The sequence below is a fragment of the Paramisgurnus dabryanus genome, chromosome 21 (assembly GCF_030506205.2).
Source record: "Paramisgurnus dabryanus chromosome 21, PD_genome_1.1, whole genome shotgun sequence".
In the NCBI taxonomy this organism is placed as follows: Eukaryota; Metazoa; Chordata; class Actinopteri; order Cypriniformes; family Cobitidae; genus Paramisgurnus; species Paramisgurnus dabryanus.
In genome coordinates, this window is record NC_133357.1 from 17175228 (window position 1) to 17192398 (window position 17171).

General features: G+C 43.9%; 1 protein-coding gene across 2 annotated transcripts in view; it reads left to right on the forward strand.

Moving 5' to 3' along the window:
- The window catches only part of lamb2l (laminin, beta 2-like), a 56983-nt gene that overhangs the window by 816 nt on the left and 38996 nt on the right, over positions 1–17171 (forward strand). The window contains exons 1-2 of one of the 2 annotated variants that reach the window (XM_065285984.2): positions 13542–13631; positions 16440–16515. In XM_065285984.2, the coding sequence (XP_065142056.1) occupies positions 16485–16515 (31 nt within the window). In that variant the 5' untranslated portion in view covers positions 13542–13631; positions 16440–16484. Of the gene's footprint in view, positions 1–13541; positions 13632–16439; positions 16516–17171 lie in introns of those variants that run through there. The other variant, XM_065285983.2, reaches the window with a different exon arrangement.

The following is a 17171-nucleotide window of genomic DNA, read 5'->3' on the forward strand; positions in this document are numbered from 1 at the left end:
TAGCAATTGCAATAAGAATGATAATTTGTTTTGAAACTGTTGTGTTAGTCTCGACCCTTTAGACATATTAAGTTATCACCTTTGTCCTTTACAAAAACATTTAACTCGAAAGTGACTTTGTACCACTGTTGCCATGGGCCATCTCTGGGTTAATAAAACATGAATTATTGCATTCCTTGCATACGGATCTGTACTTTAAGTATTTCACTCTTTGTTGCAGAAGTGTTTTTCATACTGTACATGGTGATTTAGGAACTGCCTGGACAGACATAGTTTCATTATTGTAATAATCTGTGTAATCTTTTATGAGATTTAAAGAATCTAAAGGGCTGTAAGCTGTCACATGGCAATATGTAGTACAGCTCGAGTCATAAGATGGGAAACAATCCCTGTTTCTGAGTATAACTTAAATCGGCTCTCTTTTGACCTTTACCCCTTATTGCTGTGGGTGATAGTGAAGTTCAAGGAGTTCCTTCAACTTAGATCACACTGAGACCAAAGTGACATATAATGGTTTATAACTGATTTTTAAAATATTTGGCAACCGTCAGTTACATCCGTTAATTAACTTTATAATCACAGTTGCACATTGAGATTTCTGTAGTTTAAACATAAATTGGGAAATGCTTGATTGCATCTGATGCATTTGTAAAAATTACTCCCAGATGCAGTAAAAGCTGTCAAAACATATTCTGTGTCTCTATTGCTCCTGATAGCTCTGTTGGCTGCTCATGGTCTTTGGAGCTTTATTTTAAATGTCAGCCGTCTGATTGTAGCTCAGGATGTTAAGATTTTTGAAGCAGCATCAGTCGATGGAAAGATGAATGATGATCACATTGAATCTTCATGTCTGAGAGGATGAAACGTTATGCATATCAAAACAAGAATTGCCTCAAAATATACACACAGCAGTGCAGTACTAAGCCATGATAATTTTACCCTTGTGTGCTTTTATGTTTTTATAATAATTTGCTGTTAGGAGAAATGCCGTCATTGGCCATGTTATACCTGACCCTCTCTGTGAAATCCAGGCTAAAGTCGCAAAATCTACTCCATCAGTGTGATTTGACCCATTGATTTAACTTTGATTTCAATACGTCAATAATAATTATGTAGGATAATGTAAAAAAGATTGTTAAAACACAGTACGCCAAAGTCATCCCAGGGATCTCACATGTGGATAAAAATTTATTTTACAGTGTTGTGTGTAACTAACATGATCATGTTATTAAAATGAGTAAAATTTTGTCATAATAGTATCTTAATACATGACCTCAAGCTGGGTAAATTGTCTGATGCCAAGTGTTGAATAATGTCCCTCTCTCACTCTGAGAGGAATGCTAAAAATGATCCAGTTCCGGAATATCGCTCATCACTTCACTGAATATTCTCGAATGATGCTATCATTTTCATTCTTTCATTCTGGTGAAGTTCAAAGATGATCGTCACAAAAACATATTTCAATTTATATTGTTACGACTTTGTGTGTCTGCTCATGTATTATAGATGTTAGTTTTCACAAATTGCCAATCCAATGAGCTATTAACAACAAAATGGGTTTTTTTTGAAAGCCGAATTATCTAATTAAGCTTTGGTCTGACCTAAGCGTCAGCATCTCAGTTAATATGTAGAGTTGCATTCTGAATGCATGCAGGCTGTGTTGGTCTTGACTTGTATGATCACGATTAGGGCTGGGCATCGATTCAGATTTTCCAGATCGATTCGATTTCGATTCACAAGCTGCCAAATCGATTCGATTCTCGATTCATTTTCGGTTCTGGTTCTCAGGCGGTTTTTATACTCTATTCAACTCAATGAATATAGATTTAATACAAATACTATTTTAATAAAAAGAACAGTGAACAGCAGGTTACAAGTAGGTAATTAATAAAATCGACGAAGCACCTGAAACCGCCATTTTAAGCACTGAATGAATGAATGACAGGCTTGCCTCTTGCTCCTAACATGCGCTAGGCAAAAAAGAGGGTGACATCTAGTGAAGAAGACTATAATTCGATTAATGTTAATCTTTCGTTCAATGTTTGCAGAAATAAATATGAATGAAGAAAATCGATTCTGCTCTTTGAGAATCGATTCTGAATCGACCACGTTTTAAAGAACGATTAATCGAAAAATCGATTTTTTTTTTTTTTTTGCCCAGCCCTAATCACGATACACAACATAATGTATATGATATATTATTTTGTCATCAATTAGCTCAGTTGGTAGGTCATTGTATTGAGCAGCACAAAGGTCATCGGTTCGATTCCCTGGGGGAACACACATAATGATAAAAATGTATAGCTTGGATGCAGTGTTAGTCGCTTTGAAAAAAATAATCTGCCAAATGTGTAAATGTAAATAATAAGCCAAATTATTAACTATAATGAGTCAGTTGGTTTATAAGACAAGTATGCAATGCAACACTTTAGTCTGTGTTTCTATGAGCTTGATTGTGAAAGTAAAGAATAGAGTTTTGGAAATTGCTCTTCATGACTCATTGTGGATCTGAAGGTGAAGTGCTTAGTCAGGGTTTAAGTTTACTTTTGGCTACTGTTTGGTCTCTTTGCTCCGGAAAGGCCGGAGGGCGTGAGTGAGCTCACCTGAATGTATTCAGGTTGTATGGTTAGAGATTAACCCTATATATAAGGCCTTACTTTACAGTCAGCCAGGTGCTGCTGTTCTGCACTGATATTTAATATCTCTTGTAACAGATACTATAAACTTGTACAATGCATAGACAGTTTGTAGCATGATAAAATTACCCAAATATACATTATCATGTGGTTGTAGTTGATGGCAGAAGATGTCTTTGATGGTCATGCACCACCAGCTTCTAGGTCTTTCAGAGAATGTAAACATTGATTTATTAATCACAGTTTTCCCTAGAGCTATGTTATTGTAATGTGCAGGTCATTCTGACATTGTGTTCAGTGTTTACTTGTTCTATTATACAAGCTGAGCCGAATCACAATGAATACTGGTCTAATCTTGTACAGATTTATGGGAGGGAAAAGAGGCTTTGGACTTGGTTTGTACATGTCTTCCACCCTAACCTCCTATTGTGTTTTCAGGTTCACCCTCATAAGAGACTTGTGATGTTATTATTACTGGAAAACATGTACTGTATTTTTAAACTGTTTCTCCTAAAAGTAAAACAAGCAACATTTTCAACCCTCTATAAGTGCATCTGACATGTTTTCTTGTAAATGAGCATTTTTTTTAATGTGACTCTTAAAAGGGACAAAGAATGAAAAACCATGTTTACCTTGTCTTTGTTGAATAATGGTAGTCTACCCGCATTCACAAACATACAAAAAGTGCTAGACATGCTAAACATCTCAGTCTCATAGAAATTCCTCTTTTAGAAATGTCAGCCAGAAAACGGCCCAATCTGAAAAACTGATGCTTATGACATCACAGGCATCTCCCTGCCCCTCCACTTTAAAATAATGGCTACATTTTTTGAGTGGCAGCAAAGTCAGCCAATCAGTAATGAGATTGCAAGTTAAGCCAGTAGGGGGAGCCAAATAGGTGCAAAACCGCTTGTTTAAAATCCCCCACCCTAATAGAGCTATCTGAGAGAGGTTTTTAGGAAGCTTCTAACCATAAACCACGCAAACTTATTGTGTTATACCAAATACACAAAAAACATTTTGTCTTCATGTCACATCACAGAACAAGGATGAATACCCCGTTCAATCATTCTATATCACCTTTAAAGTGCACCTATTTCATTGCTAAAAAAAAGTTTTTTGTGTATTTGGTATAATACAATGAGTTTGCATGGTTTATGGTTAAAAAAAACATTATTTTCCACATACCGTAAATTTTTGTAGCTCCAGATATACTGCTTTCCTCAAACACTCTGATTTTGTACAAAACTCATCGATTTGAAAAGCTCTATGTCACTGATTGGCCAGCTAATCTGTACATTGTGATTGGCCTGAATACCTCTGACGTCAGCCGGAAATATGACGCTCCTTACCATGTTTGAAAGATTCGCTCATAATGCAATGCTAACAGGTGTTAACTTACAGACTGTGAGTCAAAGTGGGAGGAATTATGATAATGTCGGTCTTGTCTACAGTACGTCAACAAGCCCAGGAAGTAAACTGTTGCCTACAATCCGTGTGTTTGTTGTAGTCCAAGAAAAGAAATTTACATTGGAAATGAAAACTCGCATAATCGTTTACTTTGGGGTTTGTACCTTTTGCATATTGTTAACATGTACACTAATTCACAGTTACACACCGAAGGAACTGTTAAAAAATGGACCATAGTTGTTCTTTAATGGATTCTGCCAACAAACCTGTATTTCCCAATATCCTAAGGCCAGGATTTAGTGGATTTTAAGCAAAAGTATTTGATAGACGTACAGTATAATATGTGCCAAGAGCATTCGGTTAATATCATTATCTTATTTTTGAGGGAGGTGCCGTTTAGACATTTGAGCTCCTCAATTGTGTAATGAATATGAATTTCCTGGCTGAAATGGCTTAAAGGGATAGTTCGGCCAAAAACGATATTAAACCCATGATTTACTCACCCCCAAGCTGTCCGAGTTGCATATGTCCATCGTTTTTTAGACAAACACATTTTCGGATATTTTAGAAAATATTTTAGATCGTTCTGTTGATTAAATGTAATGTTACGGGGTCCAGCAATAGTCCACGACCTTCAAGTCCAAAAAAAGTGCGTCCATCCTTCACAAATTAAATCCAAACGGCTCCAGGATGATAAACAAAGGTCTTCTGTGGGTAATCCGTGCGGTGTTGTTGTAGAAATATCCATATTTAAAATGTTATTAACGTTATAAACTACCTTCCGGTAGCGCCGCCATCTTAGACTCAGGAGAGAGTATTAGCGTAGTGTACGCACTTTTCTTAGTGACGTATGACAAATTCGGAGGGCGGGGGCACAGAGCAGCAGCAGAGAAACTCTGTACGCTGCGTAAGCTCTCATCCTGAATGCGCATCACTCTAAGATGGCGGCGCTACCGGAAGGTAGTTTATAACGTTAATAACATTTTAAATATGGATATTTCTACAACAACACCACACGGATTACCCACAGAAGACCTTTGTTTATCATCCTGGAGCCGTTTGGATTTAATTTGTGAAGGATGGACGCACTTTTTTGGACTTGAAGGTCGTGGACTCCCCGTAACATTACATTTAATCAACAGAAAGATCTAAAATATTTTCTAAAATATCCGAAAATGTGTTTGTCTAAAAAACGATGGACATATGCAACTCGGACAGCTTGGGGGTGAGTAAATCATGGGTTCCCTTTCAGTCGGTCACTACGACGTCACGTCGTGACCGACGAATTGGGAACTCGCTTAGAGAGACCAATCTGCTTCGAATACTACTAAAACGCCAATGAACTTGGCATTGAGATATTTGCATAATGCTGGCGCCGCCCTGCCAGGTGCGTATATAAGCAGCAGGTGCAAATAGGGAAATTAGCTTTTTATCGCTTCGAAAGCCGGCAGTATCTGCTACTGAGAAGCTACTTTACTCTGGTGGGATTCGATTGCTGAAGTTGGTTGGACTAGCAGTACCACAGCGGACGCTTCGCTTAATTCCACGGCTCTACACCTGTTTTGTTGTTTTGAGTAGTGTGTGCGTTGCCTTCCCTGTGCGCATCATCAACTGAGCATCTGAGTGAATTTCCCTAAAAGAGTGATACGAGAGAGCTTTGTGCCTTGTTAAAGGCAGCCACTCTCTCGTATATCCGGACATCAGCGTCCTTTTCAGGATGGCTTTTCGTCCGTGCGATCTTGGGTGCGGCAAATACATGGGTCCGAAGGACGGTCACGAGCGTTGTCTTTCGTGTTTGGGCATCGAGCACGCAGAGGCAGCGTTCGCTGGGGGTAAGTGTTCTCACTGCGAGAACATGTCCCTTGTGGATTTGCGCAGACGGTTGTCTTTCCTCCGGGAAAAACGCAACCCTCGTCATGCGAGTGCTGAACGCCGCCACGGTGCGGCTGTGAAGCTCTCAAAGGACGACCTGCGCATCACTGTGCTGAGCCGAGCGGGGGATTCGTCCTCAGGCTCTCAGCCTCCTCATCCACAGCCGGTTGATGTGCCGATGGAGACTTCAGCGTCGTGTTCTACGATGTCTCTAGAATCCATCGTGCCGCCCTCCGGGTCCACCGACGCCGCAGCATCCAAGGGTGGGCCTCCTCCCCCTGACGTGGACCCCGACGCCCTTCCTCCCTCTGGTCGGGTTGGGACGCCGGAGTTCGATCCAGAGATGGTGGCCGTGCTCGCTCGAGCGGCGGAGACCGTAGGGTTAGAGTGGGTTCCCCCCCCTCAGCCCGAACCGTCCCGCCTGGATGATTGGTTCTTTGGAGCTGCCCGGGTTTCACAACCCTCTTCACCGGTGCCTTTCTTCCCCGAGGTGCACGAGGAGCTGACTAGAACCTGGAAGTCGCCGTTTTCCACGAGATTACGGCCGTTTCAGCCCTCCCCCCTCACCTCCCTCACCAGCGGAGCCGCTAAGGGTTATACGGGGATCCCTCCCGTGGAGCGTGCTGTCGCGATGCAGCTGTGTCCGGCTCACGCTCCCTCTTGGAAGGACCGCCCAACCCTCCCCTCTCGTGCCTGCAGACAGTCCTCCGGTTTAACGGGCGCTGCCCACCAGGCATGTGGAGAGGCGGCCTCAGCCCTGCACGCAATGGCGTTGCTGCAGGTTCACCAAGCTAAAGCCTTGAGGGATCTGCACGAGGGAGGACACGACTCGCCTGTCCTTTCGGAGCTCCGGGCTGCCACTGACCTGGCTCTTCGCGCTACGAAGGTGACAGCGCAGGCGATTGGTCGTGCCATGTCCACGATGGTGGTCCAGGAACGCCACTTATGGCTATGTCTGGCGGACATGTCGGATGCGGAGAAGAACAAGTTCTTGGACGCTCCAGTGTCGCAGGCTGGCCTTTTCGGTGAGTCGGTGGAGTCCTTCGCCCAGCAGTTCTCCGCCGCCCAGAAGCAGACAGAGGCGATCGCTCAGATCATGCCCCGGCGCAAGCGACCTGCATCTCGCCCTCCAGCGCCGGCGGGCTCGTCTGCTCCTCGCCGAGGGCGCCCTGCGGCGGCTGCCTCCACCCCCCCCACTAGAACATCTTCCAGGCCACGGAGGGGGAACAGCCGTCGGCAGCCCGCCCCGCCCGCTTCCCGTGGTAAACGGAAATCGAAGCGGCCCTGAGACGGGCGACCTGGAATCGGATGGGATCACTCTTCGGGAGACGGTGACGGCATCGCTCCCTCCACCGGTAGAGGGCCGGATGGAGAATCCTTGGTTTCGTTTTGTTTTTGTTCCGCCGGCTTCTCAGCCGGCACCCACAAAACCACAAAAAGAGTGCATTCCTATTCCTTCTCCAGGTCTTCAGAGGATCGAGAGAGATGTGAGCGGGCATTCACATGCTCTTCCTCCCTCTCCTCTATCGCCAGCGGGTGTTCTGAGGAGTTCCAGCTCTCCGCTGAGGAGACGGGACCACCAGCACCCTCATCGGAGTCTGTGCTCTCCGCTGAGGAGACCAGACGACCGTCACCCTCAGCGGGCTCAGGTCAGTGTCACACACACACATACTGTAGATACTTATGCTGTCCTAGCAGACGTACCGGCAGTACTACCTGTCCCGCTCTGCCGCCCCCCCGCGGGTACCCCGGTAGTGCCGTTAATTCCCCTCGTACGGTCCCTGGGGGCTTGGCTTCAGCTTCCCAGCCCGTCTCATTGGGTTTTACGCACTGTCCGCCTCGGTTACGAAATACAATTCAGCCGGCACACACCCAAATTCTCGGGCATTCGTTTCACCACGGTGAAAGCGTCCGATGCACATGTACTGCGTGCAGAGGTCGAAGTCCTGCTGGCGAAGGACGCGATCGAGCCGGTCCCTCCAACCGAGATGAGATCGGGCTTCTACAGCCCGTATTTTATAGTACCCAAAAAGGGCGGGGGGTTGCGACCGATCTTGGATTTGCGCATTCTGAACAAATCTCTGCAGAGGAGGTCTTTCAGGATGATAACACCGAAGCAAATATTCAATTCAATTCGCCCCCAAGATTGGTTTGCGGCTATAGACCTGAAAGACGCGTACTTTCATGTGTCCATTCTCCCTCGTCACAGACCGTTTCTCCGGTTTGCATTCGAGGGACGGGCATACCAGTACAAAGTTTTACCGTTCGGGCTATCCCTCTCTCCCCGTGTGTTCACGAAAGTAGTGGAGGCGGCGTTAAAACCCCTCAGAGAGAGCGGCGTTCGCATATTGGCTTACCTCGACGATTGGCTTATAATAGCGCATTCTCGACGGACGCTTTGCGAACACAGAGATTTAACGCTTCGGCATCTCGCCCGTTTGGGTCTTCGGGTCAACTGGGAAAAGAGCAAACTCTGCCCCACGCAGAGGATCTCTTTTCTCGGGATGGAACTGGACTCGATCGATTTATCGGCGCGTTTGACAGAAGAGCGCGTCCAGTCAATTCTGACTTGCCTCGGTTCATTCCGAGGGAAGAATGCGGTCCCGCTGAAACAATTTCAAAAGCTCCTGGGGCATATGGCAGCAGCAGCGGCCGTGACACCGCTCGGGCTGCTCCATATGAGACCGCTTCAGCGTTGGCTTCACGATCGAGTCCCGAGGAGAGCGTGGCGCGCCGGCATCCATCGTGTAACCATTACACCTGCGTGTCGCCTAACATTCCCCCCGTGGTCGGACCCCGCGTTTCTCAGGTCCGGTGTGTCCATGAGACAGATCGCTCGGCATGCTGTTGTACATACAGATGCGTCCGACACGGGCTGGGGTGCCACGTACGACGAGCTTACGGCTTCAGGGGTGTGGACAGCACCCCAGTTGCACTGGCATATCAATTGCCGAGAGTTGTGGGCAGTATATCTGGGACTTGTACGCTTCGCTACGGAGCTGCGAGGGAAGGATGTACTAGTACGCACCGACAACACTGCGACCGTTGCGTATATCAACCGTCAAGGCGGTTTGCGCTCCCGTCACCTGTCGCATCTCGCTCGTCATCTCCTCCTTTGGAGTCAGAAGCATCTGAGGTCCCTTCGTGCCATTCACATTCCGGGCTCGCTCAATACAGCAGCGGACGCGCTTTCTCGAGCTGCGCGCCCCGGCGAATGGCGACTCCACCCCCAGACGGTCCAGCTAATTTGGAAGAAGTTCGGTCGTGCGCAGATAGACCTGTTTGCGTCGCCGGACGATACCCACTGTCGCCTATTTTATTCACTAACCGAGGGCAGCCTCGGCGTGGACGCATTGGCACACAGCTGGCCTCGGGGGATGCGCAAATACGCATTCCCCCCAGTGAGCTTAATCGCACAGACGCTGTGCAAAGTCAGGCAGGACGAGGAGAGCCTTTTACTGATCGCCCCATATTGGACGAGCAAGAATTGGTTTCCAGAGTTAATGCTCCTCGCGACAGCCCCTCCCTGGCGGATTGCCGCGAGGAAGGACCTTCTTTCTCAAGGAGGGGGCACATTATGGCACCCGCGCCCCGACCTGTGGGATCTCCATGTGTGGTCGTTGAGCGCGCGCAAGGTTTAGGTGATTTACCGCAAGCGGTATCTAACACAATCAACGCGGCACGAGCTCCGTCCACGAGACGGGCTTACGCGTTTAAATGGAACCTTTTCGTCACCTGGTGCTCTTCGCAACGCGAGGACCCCAGAGAATGCCCTATTAACATCGTGCTTTTATATCTTCAACATAGGTTAGACGGTAGGCTGTCACCCTCCACCATTAAAGTTGATATTGCTGCTATTTCTGCTCATCACTCACTTATCAACGGCAGATCAGTTGGCCAGCATGATTTGGTTATTAGATTTTTAAGAGGCGCTCGTAGGCTAAACCCCTCGCGCCCTCCTTCTATTCCTCCCTGGGACCTGTCCATGGTGCTGAAAGCCCTTCAGGCCCCCCCGTTCGAGCCTTTGCAGTCTGCGAGTCTGAAGCTTTTATCAATGAAAGCTCTGACCCTACTAGCATTGGCCTCAGTGAAGAGAGTAGGGGATTTACATGCATTCTCTGTTGACGATTCATGCCTTCAGTTTGGTCCTGCTGCCTCAAGCGTAACATTGAGGCCCAGACCAGGCTACGTGCCCAAAGTTCCCACCACTCCCTTCAGAGACCAAGTGATGAGCTTGCAAGCGCTGCCTCCGGAGGACGCAGACCCAACCATGGCTTTGTTGTGCCCCGTACGCGCACTGCGACTCTACGTGGATTGCACGCAAAGCCTCAGGACCTCAGACCAGCTCTTTGTTTGTTATGGTGGCCAGCAGAAAGGGAAAGCTGTCACTAAGCAGAGGATGTCTCATTGGATAGTTGATACTATCGCCCTGGCTTATAATCTTCAGGGTATTCCTTGCCCCTTTAATTTGAGAGCGCACTCCACACGGAGCGTTGCCTCATCTTGGGCTCTAGCTCGTGGTTCCTCGCTAACAGACATCTGTAGAGCTGCTGGTTGGGCGACACCTAATAGGTTCATTAGATTTTACAGTGTTCGTATCGAGCCTGTATCCTCTCGTGTTCTTTCCTCACCAGGGAGGGCACGGAGAACAGTCTCGCAGGTCGGCTTGCAGCCTCCAACTGATGCTTCATAACTGTCAGTATGGAAGGCCTTCAGAACAAAAATGCGTAATGGTTTGAATTGTTCTTCCTCCGCTGCCTTGGCAGCCTTTGTTGCGGAGCATTGGCTGTCAGCCTTTCACTAGCTGTATCCTCGCGAACCTACGTGTCTGGCTCGGGCTCCACATTGTGTCCCACCGGGTTCCTTTGTGAGTATTTTTCCGTGGGGTTAATCCTACCAGCCCACGTTTCCCTTAGCAGAGCACTGCTTTGCTTACACAGCCACGGCTGTCTTTATTCCTCAACTACGGTTGACTTTCGCCCACCATTAGCCCTTAAGACGGGTGGTGGCTTCCGCAGCGTTCCTATCCCGCTCAGGTAGGGCGCTTCCCAGTCGCTGGCACTTCTGTGGGGTTAAAGGAACATCTAGTGCCCGGCCTTCTGCCTTAAAACCTACCTCCTCCTCCTTAAGTGGAACCGGAGGGCTTTTACGCAGTCACTGGAAGAGGTCAGCCCCTAGTGGCGTTTTGGTAGGGATTCCCAATTCGTCGGTCACGACGTGACGTCGTAGTGACCGACTGAAAGGGAACGTCTCGGTTACGGATGTAACCCTCGTTCCCTGAAGGAGGGAACGGAGACGTCACGTCCCGTCGCCACAGGTGCTGCCACCTGCTGTTACGGCCGGTCACACTTTCCGGCTTTCTCAGCGAAAAAGAAGCTAATTTCCCTATTTGCACCTGCTGCTTATATACGCACCTGGCGGGGCGGCGCCAGCATTATGCAAATATCTCAATGCCAAGTTCATTGGCGTTTTAGTAGTATTCGAAGCAGATTGGTCTCTCTAAGCGAGTTCCCAATTCGTCGGTCACGACGTGACGTCTCCGTTCCCTCCTTCAGGGAACGAGGGTTACATCCGTAACCGAGACGTTTAATATCGTTTTTGGCCGAACTATCCCTTTAAGGCCGCGGTATACTTTTTTTCCGCGTCCGGCTCGTGCGTGCACGCGTCCGCGCAGCTTTTCGAGTATACTCCCCGCGGCTACACGCGGATGGCCGCGTTCGACACTATACGCAATACAAATGATTTCTTATTCAAATTATTAGTCTAACAGGCTGTCAGGGCAGCACTGATTTGGCGACATTTACAGTACATTAAAACATTAGGATAGGAGAAGAAAAGTAACTCATCCACCATTGCAAACACAGTTTAGAACAAACAACAAGACAACAAAGAACAGGAATCAAACAAACATGCTCCAGAGCTTTCTGTTCTTGGAAGAAGTAAAAGTTAAAGAAGAAAAATGATAGTGTGTGTGCAAATGCTGTCTATTTCCTTTGTATAATTGTTTATAGTGGAGTGCACTGTCTAAATATTGTCACGCGCATGCGCTGTTGTACGCGGACTGTACGCGCACTGTCCGCGCGGTCTCAAATTTTGATGACGAAAATGACGTCATGCGGACGGCGCGCATACGCGGACGTCCCTAGTATACTTTCGGCTTTAGTCTGTCTTAAACAAATTCAGCTTTATGGTTGAATTTAAAGCAAACAAAACTGTAAGGAAATTGTATGTGCACCTATATGGATTTGCACAGCCAGATATCATGGAAAGTAAACAGATCATATACACTCCCAGAAAAAAGGTACAAGAAGGTACAAAAGTTGTCACTGGGGCGGTACCTTTTCAAAAAGTAAACTTTTTTACCTAAAAGTGCATACTGGTACCTCAAGGGCACATACTGTATATGTACCAAAGTGGTACATATATACTTTTTAAAAGGCACAGTCCCAGTGACAACTTTGTACCTTCTTGTACCTTTTTCTAAGAGTATACATCTATGACTTCCTTCATATTCCCGTTACACAGTAATGTTTTTTTTGCAAACTGTTTAATGCAAACTTTTCTATTTAATTTATTTAATAAAGCTATTGTAATAGACATTTGACAGGTTTGGACAAGGAATTGTAAATATAAATCTGTGTCCTTTCTTTTCTGCTTCCCTGATACACAATCATTGTGTCTTAGTCATATGGGTGGAAGGGTCCAGGAATTGCTATCAGATATAAACATTTGTTTAATGTATTAGCATTTTTTTACATCCACAATGACAAAGAGTGCCATGTAACACACATTTAATCTCTCTGAATTCACTAATACAATACAGTTTATAGTTTGTGTTATGTTGGGTCCCATTACTTACAGTACATAAAAAGCATTTGATACTTTGTGTACAGGTGGTTAAGGTTGGGATTAGCCATCTCGTCAAATACATTTGCACTCCCATAAGATTAAGCTGGTGTGAATGTGTCATAGAAGTTTATGTATTAAAATTGACTTCTATAATATACTATATCTGGGTTAGTTTAAATATATTAAGTATTAATTTTAATGCGCATTGCTTATGCAATGTTAGATGTATTTATTGAAAGTTTCTTGTGTAAGGGCGGTTTGAGTACTTTACTGAGCAGTAAATACTGTAGATGTGTGCTATACTATATACTGTAATTCTATCGGAAATTTCAGTAACAGTAAAAATACCTTTGAGATGTTAAGTGAAGTTCATGTTTGACGTGGTAGTTAATGATTAACTATATTAAACTGCATTACAGAGAGATGCTGTTATCAGACGTCTTCAGCTTCAGTTAAGCATCTCTGTCAGGTTTTTACCCCAGAGCTGGGGGTTAAGGGGGTTGTATTGGAGGAGAAGGTGTGTGTGGTCAAAAAAACCCAAAGCATGACTACCCCCCCACTGTACCCCTTAACCAGCTCAACGCCCCCTAAAGAATGGTTCAGTGCATTCCCTCAGCCTAGATACGGGCTACCCCTTTCACACGGTGCCTTTTGGATGACAGCAGAATTTGAATGAGAATTGCTTTTCATTCACTTCATTGCCGTGGTGACAGAAGCGGGGGGACGGCATTTCGTCCACTCTGATTGGTTTATGTCATGCATGCGCTCTGTTTTCTTTGGTCTGGAAAGGCCAGTTGTGCTTGTGAAGTTTTTGGGTGCTTAACTTTACACTCTTTGCAAGAGAGATTTTATCAGCTTGGTTACGTGAGTACTGTATTTCTTGTATTGTAAAAAAAATCTTTTCTCCTGTTTACAGTAGTCGGTCCATACAGATGTAGGCAATGCACATGTCATGCTGGTTTTATCTCTTTGCTGTGCCAAGCAGTTTAGACCCTTTGCTTTGTAATTTACATGGCTTCCTCTAGTTATGCATCTATATCTTTTTAGATTTGAGTGTGTTGTTGGGGTCTTTATCTGTGAGGCATGATAACTGTCCAGTGATGTTTTATCTAGACCGATTTTAATGAATGGGATATTTGTATTGTACAAGAAAAGTACATTTACTGTTGTTTCTGCATTGTAGAAAAGGTGTTTAAAAGGTGTTTTCTTTTACTCAGATTATATCATATATATCAGTAAAATAATCTACTCTTTCTATTAGTTACTAAGTAAGTATAAGAGGATTTGTTGCCTGTGAAGTGTTTTTGAGGCTGGAGGACTGGTGGCTGTGTGGGAAACTGAGGTTTTTGGTATTGTTTGATAAAGCTGACCTGTCAGTCCTCTCACCAGCAGACTGAAGAAGGGGCCCAGTGCTCCTCTAATGATTTAGATAATTGTTTTTTATAGTGTCAAAACTGTGTATTCACAATGCAGTTTTCTATACAGTCAGTCAATATAGCTCACAAATAGACTGGTGAGCCACATTTTACACGTAAAGTGTTACGTAAAGCTTGCGTATATTAGTTATCTTTGCAGGCCTCGCTATTTAACCTTGTTTCATAATGTTTGGAGACAATTAACACATTAATAACTGGGGCATAGATGTAGCACTGGAGTGCATGCTGGGTGAGCACAACAATAGCATCATGCACTGAATGATGACTGTCAATAGTTTGAGCTGCACTGCAAGTTACTGCATTGATTTGGTCAATGGTTAAGTGCTTTTTTTCATTGATTTACCCATAGTCCTGTTTGTAAGTGCTCAGTTGAGTAGTACTATATATAATAAAGGGCAATCAGGAACCCTATTAAAGGTCCCGTTTCTTCCTGTGTTTTTGAAGCTTTGATTGTGTTTACCTTGTGCAGGGTTTCCATGGGTCCTTGAAATCCTTGAAAGTTTGTGAATCTGGGGGAATTTTTTTTTTGAAATTATATATACATAGATAAAGGTCATTGAAAGTTTTCTAGAAAAATAATCCATATTATTCCCTATGTAGTGTAGGATAATATCACAAAAATTCTAGACTTTTTAAGCACACATGCAAAACTGTTCGCTTTAAATGCTTATATCTTCTGTATGCGAATGTTGATTCATACCAAAATGCTTTTTTGCATAGTTGTGTTTGACAAATGAAAACGTGTCGGGTTATGCTGTTTCCTGAGAAGGGAACGAGGTGCTACATCTCCCTTACCATTCTTCCTATGTCCCTGTAACGCCATCTTTGGCAATATTTCAGATAGCGATATTCTTCCTGGCTCCTGCGTCACCCTTTGTTGTTAAGCCTCACCATTGGTTGAATTTGATACACATTCAGACGCACTTACCCTTGGAGGCGTCCCCAAAGTGTCACCGCAGTGACGCAGCGTGAGTTCCCTCGAAAGGGAACTGTAACAATGTATCTTAAAAGGTAACACGATGTAACCTTGCTCTCCCTTGAAATGTGTCCCCACATTAAGTCCTTGAATTTAAGGGTATTAGACCTGGAAAATCTTTGAAAGGTCCTTCAATTTAAAGTTAACTAAGGTGTGGGAACCCTGCTTTTGCAATATAACATGCGTGCATGTTTCACGTGTAAAATAACGCATTATTTTTCACAAAATTTAATTATTTATTTTCTATGGCACTATTTTCACTGTCCTAAAAACGGGCTGATGTCTTCCTTGTTTATGAAGTCCCTCCTTGAGTTCTGATTGTGTAGTAATAAAAGTATTACAATTATTTAACATATGTGATGTGACCATGTCTGCAAAATCAGGGTTAAATATTCATACTCTTAACTATGAGAGTTGTAGCATCCAGGTTTGATTTCACATTGATTTCAATATTTAACTTGACCTTACTCGGTTAATATTAAATATATTAAGGTTATATAATCATACAATATTATTTACATTAGGTATGATTTTATATAGAAAACATTGAATCACAAAAAAATGACTTTAGCTGGGTTTTTATAGATCACATATAGATCTATCACATATTTTAACATGATTTAACAAACATTAGCTTGAATCATGGAGTTGGATTTTTACGTTTTTGTTTATTTTATTTACATTTACATTTTTCAGGAAACAGCATGACCACTTACTGTATGGTTGTTTCTTTATTGCAAAACTAAAAATGCTAATTTGTGCATTATGTTTAATTTTGTTTTGCAAAAGGGGGCAAAATGGCACTTTATTGTACGTACCTTCACACACTGTCAGAAAAACATGTAAAAAAACAGCCCTTACCTGTAGTACACATTTCACCTAAAGAGTTCATATTAGTCCCTAAAAGGTACATATCATTACCAAATAAATGGTACATATTAGGACCTTTTCAAATGGTGCTGCCCTAGTGACAGCTTGGGGCCATTTCTTGACAATTTATTCCTAACAGTGTACACTGAAAAAAATGATTCATTGAATTTAATCAATCTTTTTAAGGTAAGTGGTTGCAATCAATTTGTTTAAGCTACATTTAAACAAAAAAGATTAGTAAAGTAAAATAAAATATAAAACTTTTGTTTAAATGTAGCTTAAATAGATTGATTGCAACCACTTACCTTAAAAAAACTGATTACATTCAATTAATCATTTTTTTCAGTGTAGTTTTATATAGATTTCTTAAACTTTTCTTTTGTATTTCAGGTCTTTGGATATCAGCTGCTCATGTTCGTCTGATAACCAGCGACGATGTCCAGATATTTCAGTATCCTCATTCTAGGTAAGCCACCGACGACATCCAACACACCAGCATGCTGGTCATTTTCACTCTATCTTCCAGACATCAGACAAAAATCAGGATTATAAAATGACTGATGACAACTCAGATAATCTAGTGTGTTTATCTCCAGTGTGGTGCGCGCTACATAAGCCTTTTAAAGAAAGTGAAGTTCAAACACACAGACCTTCACCTGCCCCCCACGCTGGAGGTCTTTCACAGTAGCTCCCACTTGAGTCCTTTTCAACACAGAACAATCTTCAGTTAAACAACAAAAACATGACCAGCCTGTTACCCTTCTCTCTTCAGTAGCATCTGGGCCTGCCCTTTCTCTTCTTTAACTCTCTGAAGAGAAGTAATCAAAGGCATTGTGTTTGATGCTTTGTGTGTTATAATGAAACCGTACACCTGGGGCTTCAACATCCAAGAAACTGTCCCTTCAGTGTATGCAAAACACTCAGGGTATGCAAACCGCTGTGGTGGCCACCCTGCACATACTTCGTGGACACATGGGCCACATTTGCTAAACAGTTGTCACTTTTGTCAAGTTTCTGCTTAAAAAACTGGTAATGAGAAAATGTGGCATGCATAGGTGCTAAAACAATATAAACAGCCTTTGCAAATATACAACACATTCAGCAAACCCAATTCATTCTTTA